General features: G+C 44.6%; 1 protein-coding gene across 6 annotated transcripts in view; it reads left to right on the forward strand.

The window, feature by feature from the left end:
* Nucleotides 1-22,540, forward strand: part of LOC110513173 (inositol hexakisphosphate and diphosphoinositol-pentakisphosphate kinase 2) — a 50,303-nt gene that overhangs the window by 23,459 nt on the left and 4,304 nt on the right. Inside the window, exons 12-31 of one of the 6 annotated variants that reach the window (XM_036964164.1) lie at nt 472-547; nt 1,506-1,618; nt 2,165-2,250; nt 2,911-3,036; nt 3,119-3,240; nt 3,328-3,510; nt 4,198-4,339; nt 4,838-5,061; nt 6,662-6,789; nt 7,041-7,155; nt 7,263-7,370; nt 7,451-7,567; nt 8,077-8,217; nt 8,567-8,660; nt 11,722-11,847; nt 14,340-14,402; nt 16,900-16,956; nt 18,064-18,243; nt 21,469-21,606; nt 21,800-21,913. In XM_036964164.1, coding sequence (XP_036820059.1) covers nt 472-547; nt 1,506-1,618; nt 2,165-2,250; nt 2,911-3,036; nt 3,119-3,240; nt 3,328-3,510; nt 4,198-4,339; nt 4,838-5,061; nt 6,662-6,789; nt 7,041-7,155; nt 7,263-7,370; nt 7,451-7,567; nt 8,077-8,217; nt 8,567-8,660; nt 11,722-11,847; nt 14,340-14,402; nt 16,900-16,956; nt 18,064-18,243; nt 21,469-21,606; nt 21,800-21,913 — 2,453 coding nt within the window. The remainder of the gene's footprint in view (nt 1-471; nt 548-1,505; nt 1,619-2,164; nt 2,251-2,910; nt 3,037-3,118; nt 3,241-3,327; nt 3,511-4,197; nt 4,340-4,837; nt 5,062-6,661; nt 6,790-7,040; nt 7,156-7,262; nt 7,371-7,450; nt 7,568-8,076; nt 8,218-8,566; nt 8,661-11,721; nt 11,848-14,339; nt 14,403-16,899; nt 16,957-18,063; nt 18,244-21,468; nt 21,607-21,799; nt 21,914-22,540) is intronic. The other 5 variants (XM_036964165.1, XM_036964166.1, XM_036964168.1 and 2 more) reach the window with 5 other exon arrangements.

Genomic DNA, 22,540 nt, shown 5'->3' on the forward strand with positions numbered 1-22,540 from the left:
TTCCTTGTTCTTCATGATGCTCTCTGCGCTTTTAACGGACCTCTGAGACTATCACAGTGCAGGTGCATTTATACGGAGACTTGATTACACACAGGTGGATTGTATTTATCATCATTAGTCATTTAGGTCAACATTGGATCATTCAGAGATCCTCACTGAGCTTCTGGAGAGAGTTTGCTGCACTCAAAGTAAAGGGGCTGAATAATTTTGCACGCCCAATTTTTCAGTTTTTGATTTGTTAAAAAAGTTTGAAATATCCAATAAATGTCGTTCCACTTCATGATTGTGTCCCACTTGTTGTTGATTCTTCTAAAAAAAAATACAGTTTCATATCTTTATGTTTGAAGCCTGAAATGTGGCAAAAGGTCGCAAAGTTCAAGGGGGCCGAATACTTTCGCAAGGCACTATATATATATATATATATATATATATATATTGGTATAAAATACAATGTCTTTCTCTCTTCAATAGGTTTTTTGAATTGTTTGACAAATACGGGGGTTACAAGACAGGGAAATTGAAGCTGAAGAAGCCAAAACAACTGCAGGTAACTAAATAGAATGAGCGACCAACAAAGCCACACGAGAAGAGGGCATTATAGTTTCAACGTTTCAGTACAAAGGCCTTTCTGGTCTTGAGAGGCTTTTGTACTGGAAGGTTGATATTATACAAACTATATCCTCTTTCCTTGTTTCTTCTATAGTATGTAGCCCTTTAGGGGATATACTTCACTGTTTATCTTTATTTTACTCACTTTAGCCAAGTAATAAATCAATTCCTGTCACATGTTTGTGTGAATCTCATTTTACATGGCTGACTTTACGTAACTTTTTAACTGTACTTGTCCATGTGTTTGTGTTAACCACGAGACTGTGGAAATAATTTCCTCCTTGGAGGAGGACAATACGCATGGAAAGTGGATTAGTGTACGTCACATTTTGGTCAAATGTAAACACAACTGTGGCCACTTCGTCATTTTTGGAAACGTGTTACGGTAGCTAGCGCATGAGTGTAACGTGTTACGGTAGCTAGCGCATGAGTGTAGGAGGGATTGTTAACTAACTGTAAATAATACATCTGGCTAGCTTACTTACAGATGCGGTCAAATATATTGGCACTCTTGCATGATTCACTTTCTTCTAAAATCTGTTAATTGTTGTTTTGTTTACATGTGTGTGTTTGATTAACAACTGCATAGGATCAAGAAGAAGAAAACAATTGTAAATTGCGATTTTTGTCTTCATTTGACTACATCTGTACTTAGTAAGATATAACTAACTTGGCTAAATGTGGGTTGAAAGAATTCACTTACTTAGTTAGCCATCGCACCGCTCTTTGATCGCAAATGTATCAATTCCTGTGTTTAGATGGTCAAAGCTGTATGTAGGAATCCCATTTTGTTTGTGTAAACCACAAGACTGTTCAAATAATTTCCTCAAAGTAATACATTCTATTCCATCTCTCTGATGGCTTTGTCATTTTGTCCATTTCCTTTGTGTGGTTAGGAGGTACTGGACATAGCTCGGCAACTGTTGCTAGAACTGGGTGATGGAAGAGAAGACTGCGAGATCGAAGAGAAGAAATCCAAGCTGGAGCAGCTGAAGACCGTTCTGGAGATGTGAGTGACATGTCTAACTAGGCCAACGTGTTATTAGGCACACAATCTCACCTGGGGCTTCTTGACTTTCTGGGCCATCGTAGTTCTATCGAAATGTCATCAAAACTAGATTGCGGAAAAATATGAACTGGACAACGCACATAATGTCCAGTTTTGTCTGTGCAATCACAAAGCTGTAAAGTAGTGTATGGAACCTGTAGGTTAGACCACTCAGATGTAATTCTTAGACATTTGAAAGATTGAGGAAGAGTGAATCAGTTCTCTTTGAACTGGTAACTAGTTTATGATAATGACAAATGATCTACAAGCAGCCAGAACAAAGTTGAGGCTGTTAAAAAAAAATGTCAGTGACTAACTGGTTCTGCATTCAACAACACTATCATTGCCTAGTCCCTGATTTCCAGGCACGTTTTGGCTAGCTAGACAATGGCAAGTTGGCTGAAGCAGACAGACTGACACCCAGGCTATTCAATGCATGATTGACTGAACATGGATGACAGTCATAACACATGGTTCTCCCTTTTTTTCTATTCCTGTCTTTTCCAGGTATGGCCACTTTTCTGGGATCAACAGAAAAGTGCAGATCACCTACCTGCCCCACGGGCAGCCCAAAACATCCAGCGAGGAGGAAGGTAGGAAGCAGGAAACGGGGAAACGGAGGAAGCATTTCACCTCTACTGCTTAGATCATAAGGGGGCAGCTTTCCCCCAGCCACCAGCACCATGTACTATATGTCTGAGTTGTATTTGTGGAAAAGGTGTTCCATCGTAAAACGTCCCTTACGCGCCAAGCCTCCAGCAAGCATCAGTGTCTTATGGTAGCCAGATATCACTTGACATTCCAGCATAAACACTGGTCTCTAGTAAGAGCTGGGTATCAGTTTCTCCTCACATGAACACATCAAATTGCGACTCTGCTCCAGTTCATAGTCATTGTTTCTCTATCTAGCGCTAGACGTTTGAGCCCTGCATGACAAAAACACTGTCGGTATTGCCAATTAGTGAGTTTTATCACAGAGTGGTAGGTAGGTTATCTGTAGTTACTTTTGCGTAATCTTCATTTTTTTCATTTTGTAACAAAGGCTTTGTGTGCTAATTGTAACAAAAGTGTTGTCAATTTTAAACTGTGCTATTAGTGATAGGAATTGTATTAAATGCCTGAGTACAATACGTACTGGTCTCCAACCAAACTCAACATCACACACAGTTAAAGCCAGCCTGGGCATTCAATTGAGGTTTTACGATACGTAGGATTGAATTGATTGCTAGTTAAGCTGATGTGTTGTTCCACAGACACACGTAAGGAGTGCCCTTCTCTGCTGCTGGTGTTGAAGTGGGGAGGGGAGCTGACCCCAGCAGGCAGGGTACAGGCTGAAGAGCTGGGCAGGGCCTTCCGCTGCATGTACCCCGGAGGACAAGGTGAGAGACACACACACACCAAAACACTGTTGCCAACTATGTTCTCTGAAAAAAAACATTTGATCATTCTCTGTCGTTCTAGGAGACTATGCTGGGTTCCCTGGCTGCGGGTTGCTACGGTTACACAGCACGTACCGACACGACCTCAAGATCTATGCGTCTGACGAGGGCCGAGTGCAGATGACTGCCGCAGCTTTCGCCAAGGTAACCACTTAAGCGTCACAGGGGTCAGAGGTTAGAGGTCAAAGCTCTTTGTGTGTAAATGTGTTTACCTGAGTGTTTGCCTGGCAGGGTCTGCTGGCGTTAGAGGGAGAGTTGACGCCCATCCTTGTGCAGATGGTGAAGAGTGCCAACATGAACGGCCTGCTGGACAACGACAGTGACTCGCTTAGCGGCTGCCAGCACCGCGTCAAGGCCCGTCTCCACGAGATCATGCAGAAAGACCAGGAGTTCACAGAGGAGGACTACGATAGGGTAATTGATTTTATTGAATTCCTGCTCAGCCAATCACCAAGTGGAACTGACCTGGGTAGTGTTCATGGCACACCGTAGCAAAACTGCTTTTGTGCCTCAGGTATCAAACTCAGGTCGTCTGTGTGCCCTAGCCTAGGCATTAGCTTGGGGAGCTAACATGAGTGTTATCAGGCCTAGGCATTAACTTGGGGTGCTGACATGAGTCTTATCAGGAAAGCATGGGTAGATCACCATACTTACCTCCATTACAGACACAAGCTGTGAAAAAGAAAAAGGCATTGTTACAAAGTCTAAAGTAAATCTAGCCTCCGGAAGGGCTTATTCCTAATGAGGTTTGGAAACGGAACAAACTCCCTTTTCCACAAATCCTTTCTGAAGCTTTTAGTTTCCTTTTTAATGCGTCTTACTGAATGGGAAGGGACAGAAGCTAGGCTAAATCAAGCTGGAGCTAGGCTAAATCAAGCTGGAGCTAGGCTAAATCATACATGAGTGAGATGATGTATAGAAACTAGTAATTGCTACAGGAGGGTGGAAATTGTTCTACAATGTTATTGCTCTGCTCTTTGGTCATTCTGGGCTTTGTAATTGGTTGTAATGAAAGCAAAGCAGATTTAGATGTTTTAAGCTGTTCATTATTGCATAATGTTCTTTAGCGAGTTGTGTGTGTGTGTGTGTCCATCCATCCAGCTGGCCCCTACAGGTGCATCCTCTGTGGTTAACTCTATGAGAATTGTGGAGAACCCTGTGATGACATGTGACCAGGTCTACACACTCATCCAGAGTCTCACCTCCCAGATACGCAAGAGACTAGAGGACCCCAAATCTGCAGGTACACCCTTATGTTAACATAGTATAGCACTGTGATGGTGTTATTTCAGCTCGGTACAATGTTGAACGCTAACCATACATTGGCAATCAATACAGCACAAGGCGAGGTGGATCTGCTGCTACTCTCTGTTATCATCTATGCATAGTCACTTTAATAACTCTACCTACATGTACATATTTCCTCGAGTAACCGGTGCCCCCGCACCTTGACTCTGTACCAGTACCCCCTGTATATAGTTTCGCTATTGTTATTTTACTGCTGCTCTTTAATTACTTTTATTTCTTATTCGTTTTTTTTATTTTTTAACCGCGTTGTTGGTTTGGGGCTTGTAAGTAAGCATTTCACTGTAAGGTCTACCTACACCTGTTGTATTCAATGCATGTGACTAATACAATTTGATTTGATCTGTACCAATCCCAGACTACTGTGTTTCTCCTACCTGCCCTCTACTTCCTCTTCTCCTCCATCTCCTTTTCTTCCTCTCCTCCTGACCGTCAGACCTGCAGCTGTACCACAGTGAGACTCTGGAGCTGATGCTCCAACGCTGGTCCAAGCTGGAGCGGGACTTCCGGATGAAGAGCGGCCGCTACGACATCAGCAAGATCCCGGATATCTATGACTGCGTGAAGTACGACGTGCAGCACAACGCCACGCTGGGCCTGGAGGACACACTGGAGCTGTTCAGGCTGTCCCGAGCCCTCGCCGACATCATCATACCACAGGTGAGGGAGGGAGGAAAGGAGGGGTGGAGTGGATGGATGGATGGAATGGTGAGTGGAGAGAGGGGTGGGTGGATGGAGTGGAGAGAACTGGGTGGGAGGGTGGGTGCATGGGTGTTTGGAAAGATGGATGGATGGAATGGTGAGTGGAAAGATGGATGGATGGAATGGTGAGTGGAGAGAGGGGTGGGTAGATGGAGTGGAGAGAACTGGGTGGGAGGGAGGGTGCATGGATGTTTGGAAAGATGGATGGATGGAATGGTGAGTGGAGAGAGGGGTGGGTAGATGGAGTGGAGAGAACTGGGTGGGAGGGTGCGTGCATGGATGTTTGGAAAGATGGATGGATGGAATGGTGAGTGGAGAGAGGGGTGGGTGGATGGAGTGGAGAGAACTGGGTGGGAGGGTGGGTGCATGGATGTTTGGAAAGATGGATGGATGGAATGGTGAGTGAAGAGAGGGGTGGATAGATGGAGTGGAGAGAACTGGGTGGGAGGGTGCGTGCATGGATGTTTGGAAAGATGGATGGATGGAATGGTGAGTGGAGAGAGGGGTGGGTAGATGGAGTGGAGAGAACTGGGTGGGAGGGTGCGTGCATGGATGTTTGGAAAGATGGATGGATGGATGGATACTCTGCAGCTGTTCAGATTGGCACACGCCCTCACTGATATTATCATACCACAGATGAGAGAGGGAGAGTTGGGTGGGTCAGTTGTAAGCGGTAGATGGATACTCTGGAGCTGTTCAGATTGTCACATGCCCTCGCTGATATTATCATACCACAGATGAGAGAGGGAGAGTTGGGTGGGTCAGTTGTAAGCGGTAGATGGATACTCTGGAGCTGTTCAGATTGTCACACGCCCTCACTGATATTATCATACCACAGATGAGAGAGGGAGAGTTGGGTGGGTCAGTTCTAAGCGGTAGATGGATACTCTGCAGCTGTTCAGATTGTCACACGCCCTCACTGATATTATCATACCACAGATGAGAGAGGGAGAGTTGGGTGGGTCAGTTCTAAGCGGTAGATGGATACTCTGGAGCTGTTCAGATTGTCACACGCCCTCGCGGATATTATCATACCACAGATGAGAGAGGGAGAGTTGGGTGGGTCAGTTGTAAGCGGTAGGTGGATACTCTGGAGCTGTTCAGATTGTCACACGCCCTCACTGATATTATCATACCACAGATGAGAGAGGGAGAGTTGGGTGGGTCAGTTCTAAGCGGTAGATGGATACTCTGGAGCTGTTCAGATTGTCACACGCCCTCACTGATATTATCATACCACAGATGAGAGAGGGAGAGTTGGGTGGGTCAGTTCTAAGCGGTAGATGGATACTCTGGAGCTGTTCAGATTGTCACACGCCCTCACTGATATTATCATACCACAGATGAGAGGGAGAGAGTTGGGTGGGTCAGTTGTAAGCGGTAGATGGATACTATGGAACTCCACAGGCTGTCAGAGGCTCTGGCTGACATCCTCATACCTACTGTTGATGGATACCAGTCACTGTTTATATGCTCCCAGACTTTGTATATAGCAACGCTCTGACCACTGTGTGTCTTAGGCAGGGAGTAATTCTCACGACTTGTGTATTCTCCTCAGGAATACGGCATTAACAAAGTGGAGAAGCTGGACATAGCGTACGCCTACTGCCTACCTCTGGTCAAGAAGATCCAGCTGGACCTCCAGAGGACCCACGAGGATGAGTCAGTCAACAAACTCCATCCACTGTGAGTCTTGACTCGCAGGGCAGCAATAGTCAAGTTGCACCTAGATGCTGATTTAAGGTCAGTTGCGTTTCCTCTCTCTGAATGGTTAAGATTTGGAAAGGGTGAGCTGATCCTAGATCTGCATCTAAAGGCAACTGCAACATGAAGTTGTAGCTCACTCAATTATGTCCCACATATGTCTTTGTTCACACGGCCCATGTTTGACGGCAACTTAAATAAAACATTGATGTTCTGTTTCTCTGGCGACTCAGGTACTCTCGAGGAGTGATGTCACCAGGTCGCCACGTGCGGACACGTCTGTACTTCACCAGCGAGAGTCACGTCCATTCTCTACTCAGCACCTTCCGCTACGGAGGCCTGCTCGACGTAAGCACACAACTACCACAGAGGAACTACGGTTACCTAGAACTACATTTCCCTGAACAACAGCAACAGAACTACATTTGATCCAATAATTGGTGTGTGTGTGACAGGAGGAGAAGGATCAGCAGTGGAAGCGGGCGATGGACTACCTTAGTGCCGTTTCTGAACTCAACTACATGACCCAGATAGTTATCATGCTGTATGAGGACAACAACAAGGTAGTGGTGTGTGTGTTTCTGTAGTAGGTGTGTGTCTGTTTCCCTTTCTTTCACTAAGCCCTCTCTGTGCTGTCCCTCAGGACCCGTCGTCAGAGGAGCGTTTCCATGTGGAGCTTCACTTCAGCCCTGGGGTCAAAGGTTGCGAGGAGGAGGAGAAAGCACCAATGGGCTTTGGCTTCCGTCCCGCTTCCGCAGAGGTAAGTGTTTAATGTCTAGTCCTAATGTTAATCTAATAGGATGTTTTCACATATGAAAGTCACTACCCTGGTTTGGTTTTGAGGAATTTCTGAAAATTCTACAAAATATGTTATGGTTTAACAAGAACTGAAAATAACCGTTTCACGGTGCAATTTGCAAGATGTACATTCTACATGACTTAGCAAGCTAGCTTGTTTACAACGGGCAGAAGTTTAACCCTACTTGGGCTGCCGTGGCACAAAGCCTGGTACTCTGGTCCTGGATCTTGAACCCACCACTCTGGCAGGTCTAGGATTCATTCAACCAAGGTTTGTTTGAGTTTCACACATGCTTTATAGCGCGGATCAGGGTACCAACCAATCTAGCTTCCGGATCATACAGGGAAATGTGAAAGTGCCCATAGTGGTACATCAATGCCCTGTGAAGTGTGTGGGTATGGTATATTGTGTTTTTTAAATGTGTTGTGTGCACGCGCCCCATGTCTGTGGCACCCTTCTTCCTGGTTCAGAATGATCAGAAACAGACAGACCCTGGCAGCTTGGAGGATCTATCACGTGACGAGCCCGACCGGGCCCTACCACTCTCTGAGCCAATGGGCATCCACCGGAGATCCCCTCTGATTCGCAACCGCAAGACTGGGTCTATGGAGGTAAAATCTCTCTCTAACACACACACACACACACACACAACCTTCTATTGTCAATAAAGCCAGATGTAGGAGTAGTTGTAGTGATAGTAGTGGCAGCAGCAGTGAAAGATGAGACAAGGATTGCAAGCATCTTTTGACTATAGAGATATACTATAAGACTTTTGTGTTCCGTTAGTTAGGATGCAGCCATAAGCCAGGGCTTTCCTGCTGTGTTGTTGCTCTGAGTTACCTCTCTGTCTGGCAGAGGTCACATGTGGTCCTTCAGTCTGGCAGCCAGTGATGGAGATCTGTGTATGGTGTCAAATGCTCTGAATTTGCTCCTTACCATATAATGTGTGTGTCACCCCAGGTCCTGTCGGAGACATCTTCATCCAAAGCAGGCAGCTACCGTCTCTTCCCCTCCTGCTCTCGCCAGTCCCCTGAGATGAAGCAGAGTGGTCTAGGTGGGTGTCTCCTTCCTCCCTGCTCCCTAACACGCTCAGATCTAGGATTAGTTTCCCCTCCCCCAATCCTAGCCTTAACCGTTAGTGGGGGGAATGCAAAATGAACCTAAGAGCAGCGTCTAAGGGCAACTTTACCCAATCCTTCCCTTACACTGTAGCTATGGCAACTGTGTTTACCTATATCACCCCAACTGTCATTAAAACCTATGGTGGTAGAGAGAGGGGTGGCATTGGTGCTCTCACTGTCTATTTCTGATAGAAATCAACCTGGAGTTAGATACTGTGCTAGAGGCCTAGGTAGGTACTAGTCCCGTGTATCTCAGTTGGTAGAGCATGGCGCTTGTGTTGTGGGTTTGATTCCCACGGGGGACCGGTATGAAAATGTATGCACTCACTACTGCTCTGGATAAGAGCGTCTGCTAAATTACTAAAATGTCAAATGTACTATGGACAATAGTACAGGCCTAGCTAGGCACATACGGACCATGCTAGAGGCCTAGCTACTGTAGGTACATACGGACCATGCTAGAGGCCTAGCTAGGTACATACGGACCATGCTAGAGGCCTAGCTACTGTAGGTACATACGGACCATGCTAGAGGCCTAGCTACTGTAGGTACATACGGACCATGCTCGAGGCCTAGCTACTGTAGGTACATACGGACCATGCTAGAGGCCTAGCTACTGTAGGTACATACGGACCATGCTCGAGGCCTAGCTACTGTAGGTACATACGGACCATGCTAGAGGCCTAGCTACTGTAGGCACATACGGACCATGCTCGAGGCCTAGCTACTGTAGGTACATACGGACCATGCTAGAGGCCTAGCTACTGTAGGCACATTCAGACCATGCTAGAGGCCTAGCTAGGCACATTCGGACCATGCTAGAGGCCTAGCTAGGCACATACGGACCATGCTAGAGGCCTAGCTACTGTAGGTACATACGGACCATGCTAGAGGCCTAGCTAGGTACATACGGACCATGCTAGAGGCCTAGCTAGGTACATACGGACCATGCTCGAGGCCTAGCTACTGTAGGTACATACGGACCATGCTAGAGGCCTAGCTACTGTAGGTACATACGGACCATGCTAGAGGCCTAGCTACTGTAGGTACATACGGACCATGCTAGAGGCCTAGCTACTGTAGGTACATACGGACCATGCTAGAGGCCTAGCTACTGTAGGTACATACGGACCATGCTAGAGGCCTAGCTACTGTAGGTACATACGGACCATGCTAGAGGCCTAGCTACTGTAGGTACATACGGACCATGCTAGAGGCCTAGCTACTGTAGGTACATACGGACCATGCTAGAGGCCTAGCTACTGTAGGTACATACGGACCATGCTAGAGGCCTAGCTACTGTAGGTACATACGGACCATGCTAGAGGCCTAGCTACTGTAGGTACATACGGACCATGCTAGAGGCCTAGCTACTGTAGGTACATACGGACCATGCTCGAGGCCTATTCAAGTGGTAGCCAGGTTTTTGGTTTTAAGATTGTAGGGATGTGTAGTTATCTTGTCACTGATTTTCTTTTCTTTTTTTATCAGAGTTTTGGTAAAAATGTATGTTTTTATGATTAACCATCCTAATGACAATTCTTTTGAGTTTCCAAGTGCATCTACTCAAATTTAGGATTTTCTAACAATTGAGAAACTTACTTTGAACTTACTGGTTTGAATGCTAATATTAGCTTCATAACATTGAATCAGCTGGGCCACGGTCATGAACACCATATTAGGAAGGAATAGGGTTCCATTTGCAATGCTCAATGGTGTTTTCCTGCTTTTTAAATGGAGGTCAATGGAGAAAGATTTTTAAAACTGATTGAATGGCTATTTTTACCAGGTAGGCACCAGCAACTTAAGTAAATAAATTACACATAACCAAGAATCACTTGCCTCCAACCAATTTAATTAGAATTGTGTAATTTAGTCCAGGCCATAATTATTTATTTATTTTACAAAAGAAGACCATTAGATTTTTCACTTCAAAGTAAAATTATGTGCAGTTGTAAACCAAACAAAAACACGTGTGCACAAAAAATGTCAACTTATTTTAGAAGAAATAGTGAAGCGTGCAAAGCTGCCAATATATTTGACCGCATCTGTGTAACTAGGAAGTGACATGTACCAACTTAAACCCATTTCACACCACTCATCTGAGCCAAGCTGAGCCATGCTGGCCTGGTTTACGCACCCACCATAGTTGCTGGAACTGTGCTGGAAAAGAACATCACAATCTAAATATAATGATAATATTCCATTTAGCAGATTATTTTATCCAAGGTGACTTACAGTACAGTGAGTCCATTTCTTATGCGTGTGTGTGATACCTTTAGGAATTGATCCTACGACCTTGACATTGCTAGCGTCACTCCCTTACCAGCTGAACCATATATTATCAGAGCCAGTAAGGTCTGGTCGGAGTGCTATTGTGAAAAGGGTATTAAATAAGCCTAATGGCTCATAATAAGTCTATTTACAGTAGTTCCCTTGGCCTTGCATAGGTTAGGAGTCAGGATGTTGAATGACCTTGGTATGGGGAGTCATGTGACTACTACACCTGGGTTCAAACACTATTTGAAATCTTGCAAATACTTGTGGTGTTAGCTCTAGTCTGCCTAGAGTGAGTGCCAGATGTACGCGGTTGTATTTATACATTTTTTTAATTTAATCTTTATTTAACTAGGCAAGTCAGTTAAGAACAAATTCTTATTTACAATGACGGCCTAGGAACAGTGCCTTGTGCCTTGTTTGGGGGTAGAACGACAGATCTTTACCTTGTTAGCTCTGAGATTCAATCTATCAACCTTTGGTTACTGGCCCAATGCTCTAACCACTAGGCTACCTGCCGCCCACGGTTTCCACTTTAAAATGGTTCTGTTGGTTCCTTTGCGCCAGACAAGCTCAACAAGCCCAGATACCGTATTTGATAGGATTTCAACCCAGCTCTGCTAAGTACCTCTCTCCCCTCATGCTAACTGAGTCAGAGCATTGTTTGAATAACTGCATGTTGTGTTGTGGTGACTAAATCCCCCACCCCTCCCACAGGATCTCAGTGTGCGGGACTCTTCAGCACCACTGTCCTGGGAGGCTCCTCTAGCGCCCCCAACCTGCAGGACTACGCACGCACACACCGGAAAAAGTTCTCCTCAGGCAACCTGTCGTATAAAGACGGTATGTGGCCAAGATCCTGTTTCTAATTCCTCTAGCCTAGAGAGCGACACAGTGGATGGGTATTGTTAGACCTGGGGTGGGCAACCCTGGTCCTGCCTACCCTGTGGCTATCTAAGACCATGGTTGTCTAACCCTGCATTAGACTGCTAGCCACCAGACCTCCATACCATCCCTCACATTGCATAGTCGCACACCAAGCAGGGCAGGTTTCCCTTCATGCTTGTAATGCACCTTGGTGCTTTTCACACTACTGAGCTGAACCGTACTGAGCCAAACTAAGCTGAGCTGGCCTGGTCACATCCACCGTAGTTGCTGGAACCATGCTGTAAAGGAGAAATATGAAAATAAATGATCCAAGCCAGCACAGTTCGGGTCGGCACGATAGTGTGAAAATGGTCATTTCTAGCCAGTAGCCAAGTTGTTGTTGTCTTGCCAAGACCACGATGCAGCCTGCATTGATACACGTAGAAACAGTGTGGCACCCAGGTTAAGGAGCTTTGACATTTTTGGAATATGGAACATAAGTTTGTCAGATGACGATGGCATTTCTTCCTTAAAGACTAGCAAAGCACAAAGCCTGAAAATATCAATTGTGCCCACAAGGTAGTAGCCACAGCTGAACATATTCCCTTAGAAACCCTGACCTAAACCACATGTTATACCACTGGTGTGATCTCATATTTGTTGCCTGGTTCATATATGTTTCACATGGTCTTACAACTATTTACACGCAATAAGGCTAACGGAACACTTATCTAACTCACTACTGTAGGTATCCTGCCTCCTTCAATATCAACCTGCTGGCACATAGTGCTGCAGTATAATTAAGAAATATCTGTATAGACTTCATGTGAAATATCTGTAGTGCTTCCATATCAAGTGTCCAGTAGAAACTAGGCTAAATGTCAAAGCTGTATAAATTATCTTCAGTTGAATGGAGAAAAAAATAATCTGTAGGCCTATTTATAATGTTGACTTGTAAGACATTCTAAATGGACTTGTAAGATTTATTTATATAAATATGTATGTTTTCAAATTATTTCTCGAACGTTCCCATGGTTTCCTGATCAGAGTTGAATGTATTTATGAGACTCGGTCAGCAGATGGCTCTGGAGCTCTAGTAGAAAGTCCCAGTAGTTGATTTAGCAGAAGTCCCATTCAATGATGAGCACAGTATGCCATTGTCCATACTCTTACTTGGCCATGTTTGCTCTTACAATACGCACATATTTGCATATATGCACATATTTGCGCTGATATCACGACGCACACATATGAGTGATTAGGCCATTCTGTATTTGGATCTGTTTGAGCCTAAATGACAGTTTTTTTTAAATTTTTTTATGGAGAGGACGCCCTCGTCATTAATTGCTGTCATTGACGGTCAAGAGATGCCATTTTGTGTTTACCTGTACATACCAACTTTACGTAGCGCTCAAGCTTTTGAGTTGTTCATTGTCTTTTGTGTTGTCTAAACCAGCAGACATGGGACGACAAAGCTGTCTGTAGTTGGCTGTCCACATGGTGTCACTGTGATGTTGTCATAGCTGTTTTCCTATTGGGCTGCCATCTTCTCGGTTGTCTTGTTGCGTCTCACTCAGTGTCGAGTCACACTCATCATGTCTGCTGTTCCATTAAGTCTATCATTTGCGTCCTTACTCTTGTTACTGATCATGAAAACATCTGAATCGGAGATCACTGTGATCTTTGGTGTTCTCATACATAGTCCCTTTTGAAGAACCTATATTGACATGATTAGTGCTTGTGTGTGCGTGCATGTGTTTGTGAAGCTGGCCTTCCAGAAACATGATGTTGTTGAGCAGTACTTTGCTGCTGTCAGTCTTGATGCTTTGTTACTTCGAACAATACTCCAAGCTTTTGATATAGTTTGCCCAGCACCGTGGCACACCTGGAGGGCTGATAACCTAATTCACAATGGAATGGGCAAGCTAAATCAAATGCACCATATCTCCTCCCTGTATTTGGGATGCAACACATCTGAAGGGAGTGGTTGGTGTTGGGGGCGTGTATAGGCCTACATCATAATTGTTGAGAAGTTGTCAAGATGGGAAATGGGTTTTTGTCTTCCTTTTTTGTCTTCCATCTCCTACATTTCCAGCCGTCTCATTTCGTCCTGTCACCATGAGAGATTTTCATCCAATGTGCCTGTAATTTGACCTTGAAAGTGTCCGCACTTCAAACACACATGTCAATTATAGCCCATCTAGCATGTTCCTACAAAAGATCCTGTCTGTCCCTCTTATGTCCCTTTTTAATCTTAACTCCTCTTAGAACCACAAACACTTCACATGGAGTAACTTGTGGACTTTTCTGCTATGGCCCCTAAATGCTTCCTACTGTACCGAACGCCAGAAACTCTTCTTGAAATAGTTAACACCCCTCCCACCAAGACCTCCAGTGTACACACACAAACCCTTTGCAGGTGTTCTGTGACCGATGGTAACACTAGTGACCTTTCTCTATTTCCTCAGAGTTGTTGTCTATGCCGGCAGTAAAGAGATTTTCTGTGTCGTTTGCAAAGCATCCGACTAATGGTACGTCTGCTTCTTTCCGGTATATTTCCACTTCTCCACCTCCGTTTGTCTTGCATGTCTTTGGAAATCTCTCTTTATTTGTACATTTCGGTTCTACTTCACGTGGCCGTTACTACCATGTTTCCCAACCCTCTGGGGTTTTTAGTTTTTCTGCTGCCTTCCCATTCACTTTATCACTACCCCACATTCTCTTTGTTACAACATGGTCACCCTCACCTAATGATTCAAAGTTTGTCAGTGAAGTGTGTGTGTGTGTATACACACACACATCTATTATTTATGTTGACGATGTGTATTGAAACCATCTCTTGAAAACACCAACCAAAAACCCTCACCAACTCCTAACCCTTCCCCTGTTTCTTGTGACTTCAGTCCCCACTATTCTCATTTAATATTCTGCATTGGCAACCTAAGCTACAACTTATACCCTACACTTTTGAATAGGTGACTGGATAACTGAATAAACTGTCTTGACTGGGACAGAACGATTGGCGGTTACTGCTAAACGGGGAAAGGGTTCATGTGGTTTTTTAGTTTTTTGTTTTGTACCAGGTATGGTTGTCATGATATGGATGAATCTGCATATGACCAATGTGTTTTGATTGAAATACCTAGCTCATTGTTTTCCAGGACCTTTTTCAGTACCTTGGGCTTTTGAACACTTTCCTTGAGACACCGGTTATATTCACTGGGTAGTGGGCACCAAACAGAAGTCAAATGTTTTTAAACAGAAAACGAGAATTCTAATCACTCTTCTGTTTTCTGAAAATATGTTCCTCCTGGTTGGGTCTACAAGCTATGTAGTGAACGTTTAAACATGATCATTATATTGGAGGGGTTTAGACATTTTCTTTGCAACACTGTCAAGGAAGAACTGGTTTTCAAGAGAAATTTTGGAAGCTCCTTTATCCAAAGTGTGCATCATTTTTTGTGCAAGTGCCCCCAGGAAGAATCAAACCCACACTCCAGGCACCATGCTCTACCAAATAAGCCACACCTGCAACTACAACACAAAACAGACCGCTGTGTATCAACTGTATATTTCAGAGGGTCTATGTAGTGTATACTGCAGGGCTCTCCAACCCTGATGTAGGTTTTCATTCCAACCCTAATATAACACACCTGGAATTAAGGCTTTTATTTACAGTCTTGCATTCGTTGCAGTCAGGAGGAACTCCATGTCCAATGGTGAAAAATGATAATTAGATTGACACATGAAAACCGTAGATTACCTGCTCTGAGCACACTTCACACTCTGGGGTCCAGTATTCTGACTGTAGGGATGTTGGTTAGGGACAGGTGTACATGGCCACTGCCTGTGGAGTCCAGTATTCTGACTGTAGGGATGTTGGTTAGGGACAGGTTGTACTTGGGTAACTGCCTGTGGGGTCCAGTATTCTGACTGTAGGGATGTTGGTTAGGGACAGGTGTACTTGGCCACTGCCTGTGGGGTCCAGTATTCTGACTGTAGGGATGTTGGTTAGGGACAGGTGTACTTGGGTAACTAACTGCCTGTGGGGTCCAGTATTCTGACTGTAGGGATGTTGGTTAGGGACAGGTGTACTTGGGTAACTGCCTGTGGGGTCCAGTATTCTGACTGTAGGGATGTTGGTTAGGGACAGGTGTACTTTGCCACTGCCTGTGGGGTCCAGTATTCTGACTGTAGGGGATGTTGGTTAGGGACAGGTGTACATGGGTAACTGCCTGTGGGGTCCAGTATTCTAACTGTAGGGGATGTTGGTTAGGGACAGGTGTACATGGGTAACTGCCACCATTGGAGCCAACGCTGCTGGAGAGCAGAGCCACTTCTGGAGAGTAGCAGGTTCTGGAGAAGACCACCTGTTCATTTGGACTGTGTATTATATACTGCGCTGCCTATGGGATCTCAAAGCAGAAGTTGAAATACTGTACATAGTCTGTCTGTTTAGGACTACTAGGATATTCAGTCCAGTTCAATGAGAGATGGCCGTGGTCCTTTGTTGTATGGCTACTTAGGGAATAGGAACCCATCACAGACAGAAAAGGTGAGGAATATATTCTGTAATGGTTATAAAAAATAAAAAAAAGAAATACATTCCTATGTCCCATTTATGTTTTGGATTCCAAAAATAAAAAAAGATGTTCTGCTCTTTTCACTAATGGAAAATGTCTGCCTCTTGTTATATTTTCCAGTTTTTTTAGTCGTTTTTTGGATAAGAGCGTCATCATATCCTGTATTTGCACAAAATACTTGTCTGCTTGCTATACAACCACTAGAAAATGTGTGTATGCATGGCCTAAAGTTTGCGGGGAGGTAAGGAAAACTGTCTCACTCATATTTCGGGGTATATTTTGTGCATACCAAACGTTTATAAATGAGGGCCCTAAAATGTAATTCCAGTACATGAACACAGCACCTAATTGCTTTTATGGGATTTTTTTAATGACAGTCATTTCATTTTAAGCAACTTGAAGCATGTCAATTCACAACTGTGTGTGTATATATTGACTTTGATAGGGACACAGGATGACACGTGTGCTGTGGCTGTTCCCCCTCTGTGGTGGCCTGTGTCAGGTACAGTAATGAATGAGGCTAAGGTTTACATCCAACTGCAGCTTTATGCAACCTGTCAAACAGGATTGATTGTACAAAATGATTGTGACACGGCAGAAAACGCTATGCACGCTGGACCGCTTTCGTGTAGTGTGTTTTTATTGGACACCAGATTGAGTTCTTTTCTCTCTAGGATTTGAATGTATTCACAATGACACAAACATATTTGACATATCTAAGCATGTGTCGCTCCACGTCTCAGCGTTTTGAACATCTTCAGTTCTATCACAAATGCTCCTATGTGGTCTCTCAACTTGAAACTAGTCAATGCTGTTAAAAAATGAAATGCATTAAATACAAACGCAATATTGACATTTCCTCTGTGGATTTTCATTGGATTTGTTTTTCTGTCTTCTAAACCTATAGATTGTATCCCAGAGCTTTTTCCGTAACCAAGATGAGATTGCAGTGGAGCCATGTGATACGCTATTTTGTCTTTTGGAGTTTGAGGCGTTTCTCTCTGTCAATGCTGGGGACAGTTGGATGGAGCAGATTTTGCTGAGGTCTTTGTGCAAACCTGTGGGATGATTGGGTTGGATGGGGTCCGCTGAATGTTGCTTGAAGCTTTTTGCCATTTCTGGTAGCTGGTCCAGAGCATGGAGGAATGGAATGGTTGACAGGAGAAGGTTGGCTGTTAGAAATAGCAGTAATTTACTGTACCTCCAAGTCACCCATCTCTGTCCACACAATGGGTGATACCTCTCCTCCCTCCCAGTCACCCCTTTCTGTCCGCACAATGGGTGATACCTCTCCCCCTCCTGCCAGTCTCCCCCTCTGTCCACACAATGGGTGATACCTCTTCTTTGTCCTTCCCCCCATTACCTCTGCTGTGTCATTCATCCACTCCCTCTCCTAATTTTACCCCCCCTTACTGTCCTTCTTTCCTCTCTTCCCCCTCTACTTTCTATCCTCCTATTCCTCTCTTCCCCCTCTACTTTCTATCCTCCTATTCCTCTCATCTTCTTCCCTCATCCTTTATGGTCATCCTCTGCCTCCCCTCCTCCTTCCATTTCCGCCTCCCCTGCTCCATCCGTCCTATCCTCTCTCCTCCTGTTCCTCCTTCCCCAGAGCCCTTGGAGGAGCACCACGTGGCCCAGCTGTTGAGGCGCTTCTCCACTGATGCCAGCCTGTGCCGCCCTCTCTCTCTGGACGGGGCACTGGCCCACCACCTCAACCAGTGCTCCTACCACCTCCGCCTCTTCCGTAACTGGCTCATCTCTGGCCAAGACCCCCTAGAGTACTTCTACGGTCAGCCCCCCAGCCCCTCTTCAACCCCCTGCCCTCCTATGCCCTTTAAACCCTCTGCTGTACTGCTTGCAGATCTGAGGTTTGGTTTGGAACTGGTGTGCTGCTAGTTACTGCCGCCGCAGTTGACTTTTGCCGCTTTGCCTTCGGGGGTTTGTTTGACGCATGCTTGCCTGAGACTTTTGGGAGAGCGGCTTGTCATTGGTGTGGTTTGGCTTTTTCAGGTGTCTTGCATTAGTTATCTGAACTGAATCTTATTTCCTCCCTGCAGTTCAGTTCTTATTTGATCTTGCTTCTTTTTAGTGCTAATGGTCTTAATTTGAGGGACTGTTGCCAACGTAGATCTTTTGAACCAGGACCTGGCTGCAGTTTGGAATGTAGCTGAGCTAGTGGATGGATGTTGTCAGATGCTGTTTGTCTGAAATTAAACCCATTGTGTTGTATAAAACTGCACAGCCTGTGACTAGATCACTTGTCTGAGATTAAACAACTACCGAGGTATTACTAGAAAATGGCAATTACATATCAACTAGTTTCTGGTTATAATGACATTAGTTCAACTAGTTTTGCCCACTAGGATGTTCCTGATACAACATACTCAAACCGTGTGGCAGTTCAATTTTGCATAGTAACGGCATCCCTGTCTGGTTGGTGTAGACTTTGGTTAATGCTTTTCTATCCAATAGAGTGAACTTGGTTGTAAACTTTTTCGCGATTGATGTGAAATGTACACGGATTGCAGTGAACAGTGAATGGATGGTCTATCAACTGGACTGATTTGATGCTTTGTAGACACCTTGGGCTGTATGATCTGAAGTGTTCCGGTGCTTTACTGACTGTCAATAAGACCCGTTTCACACTACTGAGTCGAGCTGAACTGTACTGCCCTGGTTACACATCCACCATAGTGGCCGAAAAAGACAGTGAAGAAAATATTCAAACCAGTACAGTTGGGGTCGGTGCAGTAGTGTGAAAGACAGCGTGCATGTCTGTCCTGCTTCCTGGATATGGTTTGAGTCGTGTGTCCACTACAATGGATAAAAATGTGTTGTACAGTAGACAGAAAGCGTACCCAAACTCGCTTCAACCCAGCCTGGACAAAAAAGGGAATCGAGTGCTCGACTGAGGGACTGGAAAATCCCAAATAGCTTTTCTTACCCCAGGACACTTCAGCAGGTGACAATATATAAAAAGGAGCGCTCTGTGTCTGCATTGATCTGAGTATGTATTTATTTATGGGACATACGTCGGCTTTGGGCGCCTTCTTCAGAGACTTGGGTAGGAAACCCACCTATATAGCTGAGCCATGATTAATACTCACGTAGTGCCGTGTGATCGCATCTTTACTCTCCTGTTAGTGTCCTGAGGTAAGGGATGCTTTTTGTGTTGTACAGTCGTCCTGAATGAGATGTGTCTTGTACAGTAGCAGTCAAAAGTTTGAACACACCTACTCATTCAAGGGTTTTTCTTTATTCTGCTGTCCAACTCATCCCAAACCATCTCAATTGGTTTGAGGTCGGGGGGTTGTGGAGGCCAGGTCATCTGATGCAGCACTTCATCACTCTCTTTCTTGGTTAAATAGCCCCTACACAGCCCGGAGGTGTGGCCTGGGTCATTGTCCTGTTGAAAAACAAATTATAGTCCCACTAAGCGCAAACCAGATGTCGCTGCAGAATGCTGTGGTAGCCATGCTGGTTAAGTGTGCCTTGAATTCTACATTTATCACAGACAGTGTCACAAGTAAAGCAACCCACACCACCTCCTCCATGCTTCACAGTGGGAACCACACATGCAGGGATCATCTGTTCACCTAATCTGCTTCTCACAAAGACACTGCAGTTAGAACCAAAAATCTTACATTTGGACTCATCAGACCAAAGGGCATATTTCCACTGGTCTAATGTCTATTGCTTGTGTTTCTTGTCCCAAGCAAGTCTCTTATTATTATTATTATTATTATTATTATTATTATTATTATTATTATTATTATTATTATTATTATTATTATTATTATTATTATTATTGGTGTCCATTAGTAGTGGTTTCTTTGCAGCAATTCGACCATGAAGGCCTGATTCACGCAGTCACCTCTGAACAGTCAATGTTGAGATGTGTCTGTTACTTGAACTATGTGAAGCATTTATTTGGGCTGCAATTTCGAAGCCTGGTTACTCTTATGAACTTATCCTCTGCAGTAGAGGTAACTCTGGATCTTCCTTTCCTGTGGCGGTCCTCATGAGAGCCAGTTTCACCATAGTGCTTGATGGTTTTTGCGACAGCACTTGAAGAAACTTTCTAAGTTCTTGAAATTTTCCGCTTTGACTGGCCTTCATGTCTTAAGGTAATGATGGGGACTGTCTTTTCTTTCTTCTTTTTCTTTCTTCTTTTCTGTTTCTCTTTGCTTATTTGAGCTGTTCTTGCCATAATATGGAATTGGTCTTTTGCCAAATAGGGCTATCTTCTGTATACCTCTCCTACCTTGTCACAAAACAACTGATTGGCTCAAATGCGTTAAGAAGGAAAGAAATTCCACAAATGAACTTTTTAACAAGGCACACCTGTTAATTGAAATGCATTCCAGGTGACTACCTCATGAATCTGGTTGGCAGAATGCCAAGAGTGTGCAAAGTTGTCATCAAGACAAAGAGTGGCTACTTTGAAGAATCTCAAACATAAAATACATTTTAATTTGTTCAACACTTTTTTGGTTGCTACATGATCCCATATGTGTTATTTCATAGTTTTAATGTCTTCACTATTATTCTACAATGTAAAAAATGAAAAACCCTGGAATAAGGTGTGTCCAAACTTCTGACTCCTCCTGTATGTGGTTACATGAATCAGACATGTCCAGTGTCTGCCCCCAGTATTGTTTGTGTGGAAACCAACCGTAGCAGAAATACACCATAATATTAGGGCAGTGTTCACCTTCCACCTCTAGTTCCAGAGAGTTACCCGGTGTGCAGGCTTTGGTTCCAGCCCAGTACTAACAAGCAAATGGAACTCTTTGTGATCAGCTGATGATAGTGCAGGGCTGGAACAAAGAACTAGGACGGCCGGTGATGACTGCAGTAGGGTGAGTGACTGGCCTTGGGGACTGGGGAGGTGGTTTTGGCTGTAGTAGTGGTCCTGCCTGCTCCAGAGACCCCTCTAACCACCTCTCCTAGCCCAGTCTGACTGAAGGATGGTGGGGCTGCGGGCCTGGGTCTTTCCCCTCTCTGACTGCAGGCTTTGAAGGCTGCTCCATGGTGCCCTCCATCTACCCACTGGAGACGTTGCACAACTCGCTGTCCCTCAAGCAGGTGGATGAGTTCATCACCGCCGTGTGTGAGACTGGTGGAGATGCCCACTCCAGGACCACAAGAGGTAATGGACTGTTACACACACACACAGGAAAACCACATGGAAATGTCTTGACTTGACAGATATAAGATATCACTGGTTAATGAAACGCTTACTGGATCACAGTCCTGTGTCAACCGCTCTCCTCCTCACAGTCCTGTGTCAACCGCTCTCCTCCTCACAGTCCTGTGTCAACCGCTCTCCTCTCTCCTCACAGCTCTGTCGGCCATGTTTGACTCTCAGAACCAGCCGTCGGTGGACTCCTACATGCCTCAGAGAGTCCTTTCCTCCTCCGTATCCCCCCGACAGCGCTCTGACAGACCTCCCTGGTGTGAGTGTCCATTCTCTTTCATGTAATTCATTTACCTTTTTAGTTTGACCGGTTAAGTTGTTTTTAGAGTTGCAATGGGGAGTATTTGAGAGTGTTGATTTGGGTTGGTATCTAGCATCAAATGACTGTCAGTAGGTCTTATTCTGGTGTGTGTACATGTACATTCCAAAAAGTGTTTATTAGAAGTTGGACTTGAAATTTCTCATTTTAAGGCTTACATGTAATTGCCTACCACAGTATCCCTAGACTCCACTGTCTGTGGGCTATTTAAAGTGATTTACTACTACAGTGGCCCACCACAGCCTGTGTTGACTATCTGGGTTTCCAACCCTCTCCCACCGCTGTCTTCTATCCTCTTCTGTAAACCACTTATTTCCTGATTTTCAGAGGTGTGATCAAGGACAGAAACGTTCTGTGTTTTAATGGTGGTTTTGTTCTAAGTGAAATCCCCAGGTACCATTTTCCTTAGCGGTGGGTAGGTTTGGCTTTTTTATGTGCTAACTAGCTCACAGTTCTTTCCTCTCTGGTCATGTCTTTCCCTGCACTCAATTGGAACCTATTAGCCACAATTTCAATATGATTAACATTACCTTAGTAAACATAATTGAATTGATAGATGACTGATTG

The sequence above is a fragment of the Oncorhynchus mykiss genome, chromosome 26 (genome assembly GCF_013265735.2).
Source record: "Oncorhynchus mykiss isolate Arlee chromosome 26, USDA_OmykA_1.1, whole genome shotgun sequence".
Lineage (NCBI taxonomy): Eukaryota > Metazoa > Chordata > Actinopteri > Salmoniformes > Salmonidae > Oncorhynchus > Oncorhynchus mykiss.